The 18,278-nt window shown below is 37.3% G+C and overlaps 1 protein-coding gene across 8 annotated transcripts in view; it reads right to left on the bottom strand.

Annotated features, from left to right (window-relative positions):
* The window catches only part of SPAG9 (sperm associated antigen 9), a 59,284-nt gene that overhangs the window by 14,667 nt on the left and 26,339 nt on the right, over positions 1-18,278 (bottom strand). For all 8 annotated transcript variants that reach the window (XM_031598692.2, XM_031598694.2, XM_031598693.2 and 5 more), the window contains 17 exons: positions 16,311-16,464; positions 13,289-13,499; positions 12,743-12,842; positions 11,965-12,086; positions 8,966-9,023; positions 8,479-8,631; positions 8,340-8,391; positions 7,813-7,943; positions 6,713-6,769; positions 5,733-5,906; positions 4,989-5,118; positions 4,654-4,746; positions 4,195-4,362; positions 3,319-3,490; positions 1,904-2,131; positions 1,164-1,353; positions 291-413 (listed from right to left, as the gene is read on the bottom strand). In XM_031598692.2, coding sequence (XP_031454552.1) covers positions 291-413; positions 1,164-1,353; positions 1,904-2,131; positions 3,319-3,490; positions 4,195-4,362; positions 4,654-4,746; positions 4,989-5,118; positions 5,733-5,906; positions 6,713-6,769; positions 7,813-7,943; positions 8,340-8,391; positions 8,479-8,631; positions 8,966-9,023; positions 11,965-12,086; positions 12,743-12,842; positions 13,289-13,499; positions 16,311-16,464 — 2,316 coding nt within the window. The remainder of the gene's footprint in view (positions 1-290; positions 414-1,163; positions 1,354-1,903; positions 2,132-3,318; positions 3,491-4,194; positions 4,363-4,653; positions 4,747-4,988; positions 5,119-5,732; positions 5,907-6,712; positions 6,770-7,812; positions 7,944-8,339; positions 8,392-8,478; positions 8,632-8,965; positions 9,024-11,964; positions 12,087-12,742; positions 12,843-13,288; positions 13,500-16,310; positions 16,465-18,278) is intronic.

The raw sequence follows: 18,278 nt of genomic DNA, 5'->3' as shown, positions 1-18,278 counted from the left end.
AAGATAAATGTTTTCTAACATAATACTGAATACTGCAGAATTATCAACTATTATTACTCCCACTACTAAACATTCAGCTGCAGAAAAGTATTTATCTGTTAATAAGAGCTTGCAATGTCGCTTCCAGTGCTTACTTGGAATTCTGTAATGCTTAAATGAAGTGTCTAAGGTTTAGGCTCTCAAGAATTCCTTGCACTTAGTTTTGACACAAGACAGTTACTGGCCTGTACAGGCCCAAGATGCAATTTTAAAATAACTTTCCAAATAAAGTTAGAGTAATATTTTCTTACCATCCATTCTGTGTTCCAAGCCACATTGTTGGTAAAAGGCTACTCATTTTCTGTGCTTCTTCTCTCACTAGATCTTGCTCATTTGGCAAAACTGCAACATCTTTATATAGTTCTGACTCAGTGCTAAAAGACAGTTTAAATGTGTTGAATAAAGTGTGTAGCTTACTCAGAGTAACACAGTAACACAGGTATGCACTCTGTTGCTGCTGGCATCCACACTTGCTTTTGAAGTACATACAGCCTTTAAGGAACAGTAACTGTACAAAACATACATTAATGATGCTAATAAAAATGCAATAATTTCTTCCTCCCAAGTGTGCATTCAAGCCTGACAGCTTTACTGGTATCTCAGGGGAATGGTAGAGTCACAGCATCCCAGGCACATAAGAAATACTTATCAAATGACTGCAATGCCCACATGTATGAGGAGAATGAAGATTTCAAACATACTACCATTTGAAATACTGTTTACTTTCAAGCTTGTTCTCCACTCCTGTAACTAACTCAGACTGATTATTCCGAGAGAGAAAACATCATTTGAACAACTAGTTGGTCAGGAGAAAGGGAAACAGGAAATTTGAATAGGCTAGGCCACTGCTATTCATGTTAAGTTTCTAAAACGAGTTAGTGACAAACTGGTGGACAATCATTACAGCATTCTGGAGGCGTCTGTACTCATGTCATGAATTCACATATAAGACACTGTACAGAGATGACCACCTCATGTATGCAAAGCATATAATGCCTTGTACCAAAATTACTTACATAAACCTCCTTTGCAAGAGAAACAACTAGTACCTTCTGTCCCCATGTGTTTCTGAAAATGTTTTTCTTACCAAATATAATTCAAGAGTTATGACTCCAATTACATACCCAGGCTGGTACACTGGAGATGCCTCTGTGTTCTGCACTCCCAGAGGATCTGTAAAGACGTGCTCTGTATAGACTCCAGTTTGTCCAATATCAGTTATATCTTCTGTCCCTGCACTGACTTCTGTTGCTTCTGTTGCCTCTTCTGCAGTTGGAATGTTGTCATCTACTGAATTACTTTCATTTGCAATATCTGTGGAACAAAAGACTCGAAAAACTAAAAACAGCAAGAGAATTCCCAACATTATGAAGCAGACAGAATTTGATGCTTAGATCTTAAGCAATGAGCTGTAACAAACAACCAGACAGTCACAGTCCAGCTATCTCAGCTAAAAAAATAAGATCAGAAACAGCAAAGTTTTCATATCAGCAAAGCATCAAATGCACTTTAAGCAGCTTCATTTAAATTTCTACTGAGACCTTTCAGGATAAAGCAGACATCCACATCTTCTCCAACCATTTGTCAAGAGGAGGTCAGCATTTTAAATAATAGATGAAAATTTCTCTTCAGACCATACTAAAGACTGACTTCATTGAAAGGGATTTGAAAGAAGCAACTGCCTAAACACACGCAATAGCACTTCCACAAAGTTTTCAGCTGCAAGTATGTCAGATTTACAAGCCATTTCCCATAGCGTACTTGTTTTACACCACCTTTTAAAGACAACTTATTAAATACCTGCCCCATTCACTTTCTCAGCTACATCAGGAACATCCCTAGTGCATTTGTAAGATTTTCATACCTGACTGTTTCTCTGCCATTGGTGAGGCACCATTTGCACTATGAGCTACAGGTGCTCCTGTAACACCCTCTGCAGTACAGCCAACCACTGTTATTCCTCCCAGCATGCTATCAGTTTCTGCAGAGCTGTTGCTAGTCATACTTCCACACAGAGACGACTTGTCCACTTGATTGGGATCCACTTCTTGAGACCCCTCCTCTCCCACAGGATAGTCTGTTTCCCTTGCTCCTAGAAGAGATTAAAGTTGCATGTTTCCATGGGCATAAAAGCCATCCACCTCTGTATCTAACAAAAGTCTAAGCTTTTACACAGAGAACTGTCCAGCATATGAGATTTAACATGGAGAATACCCACCTACAAAAGAATTTTTAACGTGAGGGACGCTAAAGATGCTATCACTGAATAAATTTGTTCAAAAAGCAAAAGCAGTACCTACATACACTGATACCTGAAAGTCATAGGCCACAATTTCAATTTGCAGAGTTCTCTAACTCCTTTATTTCCATTTCAAACAAATTAAATTTCATGAATAGATACTTATATGCAGGGTTACCTACATGTCTATAAATAATTTCACTCCAAAACATCCTTCGTACTAGAAAAAAGCAGATTCTTTTCTGTCTTTAAATCCTCTTAAATACTTTTAAGTCTTAAAAACAGTAAAATACTATAAATGTCAAGAAACTATTTTTTATGCTCTCTTGATTTTATAGATTACATACAACTTCAATGTAGCATAACTTGCAACATCAAAGCTTACTTTCAAGAACTTATTCCAAGTTACTCTCCTCGCTTGCCAGTTTCGTGGCCTCCTATTGCTCATAACTTCCCAAATACCTGAAACTACCCCCTCCTTTGAATTTTATCATTTTGACAATACTAAAAATGACTTGTTCAAATCTTCCTCGGGAGGAATTTTCTTCTGAGTCTATTACACAATACTACTTCACAGAAACTATTACCAAAAGCTTTTACAAGAAACAAGCTGGGCTGCACAATCTGTTGTTTTCCAAAGTCATGACTTCCTATTACGCTGCCCTCAGTACATGCTCAATATAACAGATTCCCTCTACAGGTAGTTCCAAGATTTATTACTTAAGCAAGAATAAAATCCAATGTATTTTTCCTAAACTATGTCCACAGTTCTGTAAAACAATGGCACTACTGTACCTTTATAATACAGCAGACAAAAACAATTCTCCCTAGTTCTTGACATCTCACTACCTTTTACTTAATTCAGGTCAAAAGCCAACGGAAAATCTAAACAAAATAAAGATTTCCCTCAAGCTAAACATTTCTTAATGCTATGCTACAGAAATATTTTATCACACTGATTTTAGATTTTATCATTGCTTAAGAAAATCTAAACATGATGCGCTTCAAGAAGTTTTAGGTCTTGCTTATGAAGTCTTTACCTGGTACACTAGCAATACAAAGCACGTGAGAATTACAAACAATGAAACTGTCCAGAATATTTCCTGGCTGATTAGCATCAATAATGATAACTTTTGTAGCAGAATGTGTGCTTGTACAGATCCAAACTAGACTGGATAAGTCTTCCTGGTGTTTCAGCTCCTTCTGCTGGTCCTAAAGGAGAACGAAGCAGAGCAGAAGTGAATGACAACAAGAGGGACAAAAATAAAAGTACTGCCATTTATCTGAAATATATTACTGTACTTGATCGCTTACCACTTGCCAATATAGCTTTAATGTCACTGTAAAAATTAGTTATTTACTTGCTCCAAACCCATAGAGAACATTAAAACGTTCATATTTCATACTTGCATAGACACAAAATAAAATAGTTCTAACCACACAATTATACAGCCAAAAAAGTATAATACAAAGTAATTAACATGTCAGCTACCACAGTCATCACCACAGATTGTGATGTTGCAATGCAATTCAAACTGAATTTAAGCCTTCATTTCTGTGCCCTCAGTAAGATTTCTGTTCAGTTTACTAAGTTCATGAACACATTGTGCCATCATTTAAAAATGTTAGCCTCAGACACCTTAGTATCTTTCCTCATAGCAGGCAGCTCTACTAGCATAAGCAGACTGTTGTGTTCTAAAGTGGACTGGCTCCTGAGACTTAACAACAAGCTGAGACACAGAAAAGAATTAAAAATATTTTACGTTTTTTTTTTCCTGATGCAAGTACCTTGCATTGATGACTTTTTGAGAAAAAACTATTACCACTAATAATGTATTTGGTAATCAGGTTTAAGCTACAGCTAAATGGTAAAGGTAACTATACAAGCTATTCAACATCCCATACAGTGATCTTACCTTGAGCTCCTGGTCTAGTCTGTCTAAGCTACTTTGAGATCCTGTGCGCTGCTTGTTGCCATCTGCATCTGTGCCAGCCACATCATTGTAAAACACGCTGGCACCAACCACAGACCCGCCATCCCGTGTCTTTCCTCCTGACAGGTTTACTCCCACAGCACACCACAGCTTGGAAGAAAAAGATTTCATTTATCTTAAACTAATAAAAAAGACATTAAGTACACCAATATCAAAATTAGGATCTTTCTGCAGTCCAGTTAGAGGAATTAAGGAATTCATTAATGTTAAAGTCATGTATTTTCTACTGAAGCTTGAATTCTGATTAACTTGAGCTTTATTGCAACCTGTAAAACTTGTAGAAGTTCATTACAACTGCACTACAGAAAGAAAGTTATAAAACAGAATCACGCTATAGGCTGCCTAAAATGTAGTCTCTATAAACAGCTCCAAATATTCTACCTTCATAGAGGTATCCTTCTCATCTAAAGGTCTCAGGTAAACAGGTACGGGTAAGTTTTTCATCTTATTGTCACCTTGGCCACCATTTGCCACCTAGGCACAAAAAAGAGACATCCAAAGATATTTACAGTTGTCAGAATCAGTTGACTAATTTTGTTAATATACTTAAAGAGTTTTGCTTTGTGTTTTTTTTCAGAAAGGCTACCTTCAAATGTCAAAGTTAAAGCAAAAGAAAAGTGCTGCAATCAACTCAGCTGTGAAATAACACAGTTCCCTAGTCTGTCAGAATCTCACAGTGAAATTACCACCATTACACTTGAAAATAAGCATAATACCTGTTTGTACTTTTGAGGTAGACTCCAGCCAAATGCTTGCACTCTACCATCCTCTTTCTGGACGTGGGCTTTCACCTGACGATACTGTTCTCTTTTCTGCTCTCTGCGTGAGGCTAAACTGGCTTCAGTTCTAGGAAAGAATCATTATTAAAGAACCTATTATTTATACTCTTTAAAATTCTGTGTATCACTGAAGCTGTCATTAAACTCATCTGTATAACACCAGGTTTCCTGTGGGCTGTTTTTAAGGAACCTGGTTAAGATAGGCAAACCAGAAAGACTACTGTCGGTACCCTTACATAAAAATTAACTGCATGGGTTACGCAGTTACTGGAAGTCATGAAGTTGTAAGCCAAAAGGATGTACTGCCAAAAAGAAGCATGGGATGAGAAAAAGATACCAGTTAGCCTGACACATGTATTTTTGTACCAAACATAAACGGAAACTGAATAGTTATTATTTAGTTATAATACTTTGGGAATTGAGCGCACCGAGTGCTGCCTCCTATGACTAAAAGCGCTTTCATAAGCTGCAGTGGTATATGCTAAACAAAACACTACTGCTGGCTACCCAGAATCAGTCACTGCTGTGCAACTAGACTACATTGATCTCCCAGGTATCAGTATTTACTTCAGAATATTACAGTTCTCTTAGCAGCAACATTGTTTTTTTAACCTCAAGAGAACAAAAAAGGGCAAATACTGGATAGATCATATCTAGTATTATGAAACCAAGGTGCCTTACTCGTCACTGAGGAATTCAAAGGCTTTAGATTTGTCACTAGGCAATTGAGATAAGGTGCTGCTTCTTTTCTTGACTGATGGAGTAATATGTGAGGTTGGAGCATTATATTTAACGTTGACAGGAGGTTCTGGTTTCTTAGCTGTATTGCTAGATGAACTGAAGAGCCTGCTAAAACTAGAATAAAATAAGAAAACTGTTAAGATTAAGGTACATTCAGACTTACTGTGCAGGCAAAGCACCACATAGGATAGCCTTCTCAAGCCAGCTGAACTAAACGTAGAGCCCACCACAGCAGTCATTACACACTCAAATACTTTCATAGCAAAGAAACTCGCGTCAATAGAAGTTCTTGAAGAATTACTGACCATTCGTATATTAAATGTAATAGGATCTTGAATGAATACTTCAAGAAAACTAGGATGTGAACTTACATCTAGAAGACATTTTTATGATGCACGTTAGTTCATGCACAGTGCATTCTAAAATTTCCACCACTCTCTAAGCTAGAAATATATTAGACATCAGCAAACCACAAGAGGATTATTTGCCAGGTATCTTGTTGTGAATAACGCCATTTCAGATCTAAAGAGCTTCAAGTTAGAAAGGAAAATTGACAGAATAAACCATACTTCATAGAGAAAAAGGAAGCTGAAATAAATGCAATCCACACAAGCTATTCAAGTTTCTACTGTTCATCATAAAAAAAATCAAAATAAGTTCTGGTGCATATTCAGCTACGAAGAAGTTACAGCACTTTGGCATTTAACTTCACAAAGTGCACAGCCATTCATTAGATGATGCAGCTTACGATATATTTGTCTTCAAGAACAGTCTTACCGAGCGGGCATGCTAGGTAACAAGAGGAAAACAAGTAAGACATCTCCATTTGCTGAAAGACAATCAGCTAACATATAAAAATGTGCCAGCTAATTGGTTAGGGTCTTTTATTTACTGTTAGTGAGCTGTATTTTAATACTTACAACTGCCAAATGCTTGATCTCTTCTTTTCTTGCATGGCTGGATTTTCCCTTGATGCTCTACAAGAAACAAATTTTAAGTTTACTGAGTAAGTGTTAATAAAAATCTAAAAAGGGAAGGAACAGGACAGCGTGCGACTTACTTTTACAGAACAGAACAACTGATACAGAAAGTATCAAAGCCAGTTTCTTCACACTAGCACCTCTAACAAGCACAACACTGACATCACCAACATATACATGCATCACAAACAACTAGTAAGTACTCTGTAAACAGGATGGAAAACTCACACAACATTTTATAATGAAAACAGATTAAAACAAACTTTAAGTTCTTCTGCCTTAATATTTTAACCGCTGCTTTTTATTTTAAAATTTTACTTTTTGACACAGTAGTAAATAAATGATGGCAATCGCCCCTGAAGTCATAAACCCAATAACAGAGATATGAGATTTCTATAGGAGACAATAACTATAGGAACAGAAAAGCAAACCACAGCTGCTTGGGAATACATACTTCTCTCAGACTCAGAAGGGCTCATGGGAATTAAGGACAGCAATAAAAAACGAATGTCACCACTGTACCTGACCAGCAGGCGGCAGCAAATGACATTACTGGACATGGAACTGACTGGGGGTGGCATCCCCTCCACATAACTCAGTATTCAAGATGCAAGCTAGACCAAGTTCACTAATTAACATTTAACAAATCTTGCAATTTTAAAATTGTGCTTTCTCCTGCACTATTCAAGATCTTATTCGTGGATTATACTTAATCTGAAGGCTGACTGTATTACTTTTTTGAGGTTTCAGCTGCTAACTGAACACACTGCTTTAAGATGCATGCACACGTATGGTAACTTTTTCCCCCAAAAAACACTGATTAAAAAAGTTTTATAACCATTTCCATTTTCTTAAGGGGTGTTTATTTCACATCACGGGAAGTAATACATTTTCAGAGGCATCACCAAGACCCCATTCTAGCAAACCAATACATGCATAAAATTCAAGAACTTACTCATGGGCAGGCAAGGAGACAAGTCTACTGATCAGATCACACACAAATAAAGCTAGTGAAATCCAAGGAGCTAAGTGTCTTTTACCTTATCATTTCAGTCCATCGGACAGCTTCCTGAAGTTCCATCAGCCTCTCTTTATACTGATTTCTTTCCATCAGAACACGAGCCATTTCAACACGAGTAAAGCGCTTCCGCTGAGCAGTGGGGACATCACTCTGAACACAGAAAAACAAACACAGAATGAACAAAGGAGCACAGCAGGGCCTTGCAGAGTCAGCCTCTGCCTTCAGACAAGAGTCAGTTTGGGGCACAATTCCAGATTCTAAACTGTTTGGAGCTTTGTAAAAATTAACTTGATTTTACCCAGGGCTTTCTGCCATACCATCCTCTCCACCCATCCTTTCAAATTTAGTACAGTCTGAATAAAAGCAGTTCTTCAGGAAAGATAGAGATAGTGAATTTAAGTCTATACGGGCTCTTCAGATCTGTTTTAACATGGAGAAAGTTTACCACTTAAGAAGTTAAGCTTAACAGCATTCACTCAATGCATGCAGTCTTTTGTCCAGTTGTGAATTATCAATACAAACATACACATGCACACATACACCTACATCATCATCCTCTTTAGCTTTTTGTCTTGCTTCCTCTGCTTCTGCACGAGCTCTAAATAAAAAAAAGAAACAACAACATAAATAGCTGCATTAAATACCACAGCAGTTTTCTTTTTCAGAATCACAGTATTAAACATACTTTTTAAGCTCCTCTTCCAGTTCTTTATTCTTCTCTTCAAGCTTTTGCTTTGCTTGTTTTACAGCTTCTAATTCACCTTGTAGGACATCCTTCTCACAGGTCAATTCATCCACCTTTGCTATTAAATCATTCTTCACCACATTCAGTGCATTCCTAGACAAACATTTAAAACATCATTACAAGGACTGACTATGGCCTCACAGCACATTCAGCTTCAGTTGAGTTTTATTCTTGACCATGCTTAAGTTTCTCATGTAGAGCTACTATTCAAAAAAATCATTGATTTTCTTAAAACTCCTGCCAACCTCCAAGATTCACAAAATACATTTGTACCACTGCAATTAAAAAAAGTAGTAGAGAATTCAGAACAGGTTGTTGAGTAGTTACATTCCTCAAGATAGAAAGATGTAGAGACTGATACAAGTCTCCATGTAACAGAGGAGGACAGGAATGTATTATTATTTTTTACACAGACATTCACACTTACTTTGTTTCCAACAGCTGAGTGTTTTCCAAAATAAGATTTTCCACCTCACGACCCATTCCTTTCCAAAGGAAATAAACACACAGAATTAGCAGATGAAACTGATTTTTCTCAAATGCTCAGTTTTACTGCTATCCAACAATAGCTGAATTTTAAGTAAGAAGCCTGGCAAAAAAAATGACAAGCTACCTGAAATTTCAGGATCTACCTCCTACAGTTAGATTTCCCCTCCACCTTCTTCCCAACCTGCCTTCAAATAATGACTAAAGGCAGCCCTGGCTAACAAGCTAATGCTACCTCCACCTACTAAATACGTATTGAGGATGCTACAGTATTACCAACTCCAGAAAATAAACAAGTATGGCATCAGTGGGGAAGCATTAGTCCACAAAAAGTTAATTTTACAGTTCTCTGATGTCTTTTACATCAGCTAAGAGTCAAAAGTATGTAAGTTAGACGAAACATGCTGATTAAAGCTCACATTGTGAAAGCCCTGCAAATTTCCCCAGAGCAAATGATACCTTACCAAAGAAATTATGGTCTTTAAAGCCCATGCATTCCATGTAAAGCAAAAACAAGAACAAGAAACATTTCATGTAAGGGGTAATATGGGTGAAGAGCAGTAAAATACTTAAACTTATGAAGTAAGAGTGAATTAAAACAAAGCCACCACCAATAACTGGAAGTGAAATGTGATGTGGATAGAAGCAGGACTTTATATGAAAGATGTTAAATAAAATTTGTCATAAGCATTTCTATTGGTTGGACTTATAAAAATTCAGTAATTTAATAGAAGTCTATTGTCTGCGAAAGAATTTAGAAGCAGGTAATCAGAAATGCTTAACTGTTCAGTATGCTTCATAGGAATATACTACTACAAAAAATGAACTTAACTCTTCACGTAGCTGCTTCAATATTATTGCCATTTCTGGAAATTAATTTCTCACCCCTATTGTTTGCATGTACAAAGTAAACAATTGTAAGGTTTTAAAAATAAGGTAGATTCGGTCTGTTTACACCTGGCACAGCAGAAGTATTTTCAGATTAAACCTTCCACTGTTACCACAATGACAACAGTAGTGCTGCTGATTTAAGATCAACACAAAAAAGTCTCTTAATGGTGGAGGCTTATTTTCTATGAACACAACTTCTCAAGTAACTTTGCTAACAGACTTAAAAGACAGTTTCATAACAATAAAAAGGCTTACTCTAAAAGCAGACATGCAAGTCTAAATTCCCCGAGTTTTAGATTAAAAACAAAAGAGATTGAACACTGAAGGAAGTTAGATTGGCTGTTGGTACTTCATTAATAATGGGAGAAACCCATAACACTGCAGCCACAGAGGGATGTCACTACAAGATCTCTTTCTAAATGTTTTCAGAAGTCACAGAAGTAGCCATGACCACCTCAAACACATTTCAGGATCCATTATAACAAATGACCAAAAACTAGAAAGCCAAAAGAGTGCAAGGGCAAAAAAAAAAGTGTTACCAAGCAGGGAAAAATGCAGAGAATGTATTTCATGAGAGCAGCAGCCAAAAACGCCTAACTGTAGAAGCAACAAATTTCAATTTTTTTTTTTAAAAGAGAAGCATACACACCAGAATATTCCCCTGGGTATGCAGCCCAAGAGAAAACATTAGAGAATCCCAATTAACTACTTTTACAGACCTCAAAACAAGTGTTTGAAACACAGCTACCCTGGATGCAGATGTGGCTACTGAGTGGTACAAAGTAGTTTGGACTATGGTTGTGTTTTAAGTGAAATGGTCTTTATACTGTCCATCTATTAGATCACATTCTGCATAACAATCATTACAGCATGTTCATTTTGCAGTGGTTTTACTGAAAGTGCTAATGAAGACAATAACAAACCTCTGATACATTAGACTAACTAGTATATTTGCCTATGGAAAACAAAGTATTATCAGGCAATCTGGACAGAAATTTGATTTCCATCATGCAGATAAGGAGCAGAAGTTCCAGTGTTTATACTACTTCTCCAGTACCTCTGGTTTTGCATGCAGAATGCAACATGAGCTGCCCACATGACAAAGTGCAAGAGTTTGGGATGAAATACATTTGGCGAGGATGGCATGGCTCTCACTGCTCAGGATTCCAAGCAGTACAGAGTAACAAAGAGAAGTCATCTCTCAGACTGAAAATAGGTCTGTTAGTCCAAGTGGGAAATGCTCTCAGAAGTGTCCCCTGCTTGATGTAAAGTACGTTTCTGGTGGAATGCTTAGCCAGAAATTCAGCCTGCACACATAGTAATTCTAAATGCTATGCGTCTCTACCTCTGCACTGTCAGAAAACAGAAGCTGAATTATTTTCTATATACATTTCTAACACATACACACGAGATGCATCTGCATTTTATATACTGGAAAACGAAATCTAAACCATTGATATGTCCAAAAACCCTTTGTGATAATACTAGACAGTAACAATTTATAAAGATTTTTAATGGCTTTTTTGCCCCTCAATTCGTATCTCCCAAACCTGCAATCTGTTCAGTGAGCATACAAGCAGCAGCAAGCTGTTCGATGGGGAAAGAAGAAATGTTTCTTTCCCTCTTCCCTGCTTTTAATTAATAGTTTCATTCTCAAATTACCACCACTGCATTATACTGTAATTTTCTTACAAATCATATTCCACAGAGTTGTGATAAAGCCAACCAATTACAGATGAGCATAACCTGCATTAAGTTATCTAACACTAAAAAAGGACTGCTTCAGTTCAAGACAAAATCCTTTTGTCAGATAACACATATGGAAAACTGGAATAAAGAATAGTACACCTAGTGCCTGAAAAGATGACGGGTATGTTGGAGGAATAAACACATTTTCCTTTTTTTGTTCCATAATCCCAACTCAACTAACTTCAGATAAAACTCAGATACTTTTAAATTACTCCTAACAGTAAACCTAGTAAGCATACTGAAACATTTAACTCCCAAGGAACACTCCAGTAAACAGCATCATTAAATAACCCTTCTTACCCAGTAAGTCTGCACCTTCATCCACATCTCCAATTAAGCCAGAACCAGCAGATGACAGCTCCTCAAAGAGTGATTCTGTATTACGGTCAAATGCTTTGTTCTCTATGCCTTTGGTAGGAGTGCTATGCAAAGAAATAAACATCACCAAGAAGGCAGAAGGAAAACACATTCCCACTCTGAAGAAAGTTCCCTTTAGGTTACTACAAATAGTTCCCCATAAGAACAAGTAACATTTTCAGAAGCTTTTGGCTTAGAGTCCTAAATTCCATTTTCGTATCTTTTCTAATGTTACCCTCCACAAGCAATAGCCTGCAAAAGAATCAGACTCTGGTATGCTACAACTGGGAATCCTCCTTCAGAATCTGATAAAAAAATGTTGTAGTACTCTGAGAATCAGTCGTAAGTCCAGATTTTAAATGTGCAGGTGAAAGAAAGCACAAGAGTCCAGGAAAGCAAATACAAGCATCTTGGAAACTAGATTTAAGGGAAAAGGGCTTCTTGGTGTAGAACTTCTGATCAAAATATGGAAAGAATACTGAAGCATTCTGAAGTTTGCTGTATAATGAGGTTTGGATGTAGAAACAGACTAAAGTACTGCTGTTACACTTAAAACCTCCAGAGGAATTTGGGGAAAGAAACAGGGTCACAGAAGTAGGAGACTTTATTATATAATGCACGACCTCAGTCTTAAAAATTCAAAACAAGTCATGAGTTCAAAACTGAAGTCTGGTACCTTCCTAAACTGTTTTTCCTACTCAAATCACACTACTCAACTTACCTGGAACCCTTATATCCACTGAGATCTTTATCCATATCCAGCTCTGGAGTCGACTCAATGATTGCTTGAACTTCAGATTTTTCTTCATTTTCATTTCCACCTAAAGAAAAGTAAGGTGTCTAAATAAAACAAAAATCACTGAGTTTTGAGATAGGGAATTACATAAAAATAATTCCACGTTGACCAGCAACCTAACAGACTCATTTAAAGACTTATTTAGGTAACCACATGAAAAGATACATGGATTTTGATATCCTTGTGCACACTGGAATTTCTAAGCCAGTTTCTCTTGAATTTAATTTAATTCCTGTGAGAGTAGACATCTATCTCATTTCAAGACTTTGCCTGGATGAGTGCCACTTCTGCTGCTCACATAGGAACATCAGAAATAATTCTAACATCACCAATAAAAAACAGGTGTATGTTTGGTACACCTAAAAAAATGAGTAAAAACATACTTGTCATTTGTGGCACAAGAATAAGAAATTTCACAATGACTACTTGAGATCCATAATAATAATTCACTGAAAAGGAAATGCAGCTTACCAGTGGACACATTCCTTGTCTCTTGAGCTACCTGTACTTCAATATTCTTGCTTATGTCCGGCTTCTCATTCTGCATATCTGTACCCTTAGCAAATCCTTCAGCATCTTCCTTTTGAGGAGTTTCAGCAGGCAGTGCAGGTACATCTGAAGCAGCTGTGGATGCTGGAGTAGTGGTTTTTGAGCCTGCTTGGCTAACATCAGAGAGCTCATCCTAAAATTGAACAGTTATTGAAAAAAATTAAAAATAAGAAGGACTGGAAGAGTTACGCTCTTTATTAAAGAAAAAGTAATAAAATGCCCACATTTTGCTGAAGAATATGCAAATATAAAGAAGCAGAAATAGAAAGAATACCTTAAACCCCGTACCCGCCAAATGCACCTTTAGACTATGGGTGTGGTTTTCACTCCTGTTAAGATTATAGCTACATAACACACATCCTTACTTCCATGCTCTTTCAAAATCTAAATTAATAAAGTACATCAATAAGTTTATTATGTTTTTCTGTTAAGCCCTGCAGACAGCAGGCTGTATCACCGTCAGTAACTCTTCTAGCTACAAAGTGAATTGCTGACAGTCTTTCCAAAGCTGTTCTACAATTTGTACTTGTTCAAAACACGTATGATGTCTTAAAATAACTTCTTTAAGAACAGATTCAGAAGCACTGGTGCAGAACATGTATTTAACTGGTATAAAAATATAGCATAGAGAACTGTATTAGCATTCAGACATCTTAACTATCACTTAAACAGCAGCATACCAGCGAACAAGATCTCACTGCAGATATGAACACAAACTGGTCCATTTAGGACACTGTCTCCAGCAAAACTTAATGAGAAAAAGCATCACAAAATATGAAATTCTAATTTATTGTACTGCTTGCATTCCTTTTCAAGAACAAAATGAAGATGAATTTTCAACCTCACTAAAAAACAGAGACCTGAATAGAGACATCTTTCATTTGTGTCAAGTGCAAGGTTACCAGGAGTTGTCATTTTTAAATTTTTTACTCCTGCTACTTCCTTGCCAGATAAGACTTCAGTTTATCAGAGCGAGGAGGAAACTACACATTTACGTATACCTGCATAAGTGAAAAGCCTGCATCCCACAGTAACAACAGTAACATTCCCACTTAGAAATAAACTCTGCTGCTTTAAGCATCTTCCTATCAATTACTTCATTTTCATCCCCTTGGTAGTAAATTCCAGAACAAGCTATTATTGTTTAACATTCTGACAAAATTATTCAGAAATCTCAACCAACAAACCTCCAGAATAACTTATTGTGCAGTTATTCAAGGCAGCAAAACCCATATATTAAGGTGTTACGTGAGATACTCGGTGTTCATTAAAAATAAAAGACGTTATTCCCCAACTAGCTTTTTGAATAGGTGCAGTCCAGCTGCCGACAGACAAATGATTCATACTTCAGCAAGCACTTACAGAAGGGAGGGAACGATGCCCCTTACCATGGGAATCCAGAGTTCTCACAAACACAGAATAAAACCTCAAGAGAGCTGTTGGCTCTGTTCAAACATTTCTACATCTTTGTATTCCAAAAGCATTCACTAACTGATGCAGCATGGACTGACCACCAACTTTCACATGCAAAGCTCAAGAAAAATGGCTTGACAGTGCAAAAGAAAACACTGAAGAGAATGGTCCTTGGCTTACAGAAATCTCAAGTTATGTCATATTTTACACTTCTGACTTTACTATCTGGTGAATTTTATTTCAGGGTTGTTCCTCTCCCCCTCCAAGAAACATTGCTCATTAAACTACTATGTTTGTTGGTTTATATTCACACCCAAAAAACTGCTCTGGACCAAAGCAACTTAGAATAAATAGGTTTAAATGATCACAATTTGTACTGTTCACCAACAACTGTTTTAACAATTAACTATTTTGAGATGAGTTACAACAAGAAACCTACTATGACAACATATCATAATCAGTGTAGATTTCTGAACAGTCAAAGAATCAAAGATGTCCCTTTGTATCCCATCCCTACCTACTCGTGGTTTTATGTAATCTGAATCTCAATCAGCTCTCCTAAAGGGAGAGCTCTGTCAATTTGCTTAAATTAATTGGCGTGGGACAAAGGGAATAGGAAGATTTTAAGATCCAACATGGCCCTAGCCAAGAGTGACAAGTTTTTAGACTCACACTCTTGCTGCCACTGATATTTGTTTATAATCGATCATTACTTACACTTCCCATTACCTCCATATGGTCTCTCGGGGAAAAATCTGAGTTCCAGGTATTTCTGTAGAGCTTTTTTTTTCTTATCAGTTTAGTATTCTCACACTGGTAATTAATTTCAATTCGGAGGAGACTAAATCGCTTAATCTGCACATATCAGAAATAACAGTGCACCCCTTCTCCTCAAACCCTTTCACTAACATAAGGAGACTGAGGTTACACATTCTAGAATTCCTCAAGCTGCACTTCCAGACCCACTATGGACTTCCAGACTTGCTGCACTCCAGCATTTTTTCCCTTCCTGCAGCTTGCTCCGTGCCACCCTCCCACTGCTGGAATGCAGAACAATTGGAGGAATTACAGCCAAGCTACACGTAAGGGAAATCATATCACAGGCTAATTTAGGAAAGTTTGGTCACCCACCTCTGTGGTATACCCATACCATACTATATGTTCAAGTAGGCAGAGGCTGCTACAGTAATCCAAGCTTTCCCTCCAGAAGAATGTTAAATCAGCAGATCTGTTTACTCTATTTACATATCTGGTCAGTAAAGAACAAGCTAGTGACCTTTGGAAACGGTCCTTAGTCAGGAAAAAAACACTTGTGAATACAAGAACTGTATTACCACTTGTTTGGAAAATGCAACCCAAACTGTTTCTACCCTTGAAACTCATTTGAATTACCACACCTTATTCGGTTTGCACAAACATGAGTCACAGTTCTACCTCCTCCCTTTCAATTCCTTCCTCCCCCCTCCCACCAGCAATGAACCATACCCTGTTCATGGGGTTCCTCCTAAAGCACAAGGCACTGATCACTTACCTTCAGACTTGTGTGGGACCGTGGCTGGCTTAGCTCATGGAATTTCCAGTGCTCTGACCCAGGTGTTTCCCCTGCTTCTCTCTGAGCTTCAGGTGTGAGCAGTGAATCTCCAGGAGGCAGTGGGAAGATGCCCAGCGATATCGGCCGCTCCTTTCTGTTGGAAAGAGACAGATTTCACCATCAGCCATTTCAGTCACAAACCTTTTGCTGTACACCTCTGAAATCAATAGGGAAGTTCTAAAATTACAGGGTCAAGCATGCATATGCTTTTCCCTACTTAATACAGAACACAGCATATGCAGTTTGCATTACAGCATATGCAAATTTTTTCCTTTGCATTATTTGATTGCAAGTAGGCTATTCCATAGCTTTAGGCAGTAGTATTGATGGCACCAAATCTAATCTATAGCAAACTGAGGTTCTACAAAAACAGAACAGATGAAAATGTCAACTTTGGAAGATTAGTCTTCTTCAACCACTGAAAACACCACATTGTACTTGTTTTTGCACAAGATACACACCACCACAAAACTTCAACTAAATCATTAACTGAAGCATTTGGGAGAGTCAAGCTATTATCCTGAAGTCTGACTTTAGGGTCACTTGACTTATATGAACTTGTATAACATGAAGAAAAACAAACAGGTCAGGAATTACCAGTGTCAAAGCCAGCTAAGGCAGAAATGCCACAGTTTTAATAAACATCAGTTCAACTCTCTGCTTCACCCTACTGCCATATAAAAGTTTGAGAAAAGCTAGAGACAAGCAGCCAGTGCTACCATACCACCCTGCTTCTGTGAGCAGCAGCACTGGCTTCATATCATCAACTGCAGCTTCAGCTTTATTTCATCAGTAAGAAAGGCAAAGAACTTCATCCCCACTCTTTGCTATCTTTTGTCACTTCTCCTCAACAAACATTTCAAAGTTCCAAAGATTCAGATGTTGCATTTTCCCCAAACATTCCCATATCCAATCTTGCTATCAGTAATGTTATCAGCGAACAAAAAGGCCTTCTTCTTAGTAGCATGAGGGAAAAAACATTGTGTAGAATGCAATTCATAGGATGCTACAGCCAGCCCTGAAAACGAATAATATCAGCTGGGCACAGCATTAAGATAAAACAGTATTTGTTCAGATAGAACAATGAAATACAGAAAAAAAGAGCCATAATCAACTAGTGAAATTCAAGTAAAGCTTTAAGTATACTGAAGACAGAAGATAAACGCACACAAGCAATGGCAGATTGCTTTTCTCAAGAGAAAGAATTGCAGGTATCCCTGCAGATACAGTGCAAACAAAATACGAGCATTTGAAATATCCCATGTATTTCAGCATTATAAGCATTGTCAAATCTCAGTCACATAGCAATTTTTACAAGGCTTTTCACAAAATAAACATAACCTCAGACTTCTAAGCAGAATTAGTGACTACATACAAGTTATATGCAAAAGCACAAAAGGCAATGTTGAAAAGCATAGGAAAAACAACGTTTTTTTTTTTTTTTTTTTAAGCTTAGATAAGAAGGTAGTCAAGGAAAGATTAATAAAATAGAATTATTTAGCAATTAAGCAGTCAAGTGCCATTTGGCAGATTTTGACATCATCAAAAAATGCACTGTGTGAATAGTAAGTGATTTTGTTTATCAAGAACCTTCCCAGAAGAGAGGCATAAAGATGCTGTTACGGATGTCTGAGAACTCTTACATGCACACCCCTTGGTCTTTGATAAACACTGGTCCAACTTCAGTTGGAAATTTAGAATTAGAGAAAATATGCAGCAAAGCAAGTAATGCAAAAATCAGTCTGGGTTACAAAATAAAAAGCAGCAGATAGTTGACAGTTGTTGGAGCAGTAACTCTGCTGAAAAGCATTCAGGAAAATAATGGCCAGAAGACTAAAGGATTGGATTCCAGCTGTCGCTGCTTTTCTTTACATTTCCCATAACTCCACTGTGAACAAAAGACACCAC

Source organism: Phasianus colchicus, chromosome 20, assembly GCF_987193195.1.
Source record: "Phasianus colchicus chromosome 20, bPhaCol1.hap1.1, whole genome shotgun sequence".
Taxonomy (NCBI): domain Eukaryota; kingdom Metazoa; phylum Chordata; class Aves; order Galliformes; family Phasianidae; genus Phasianus; species Phasianus colchicus.
Note: the sequence above shows the minus strand (reverse complement) of the source record. Positions and strands in the feature narration are given on the sequence as shown.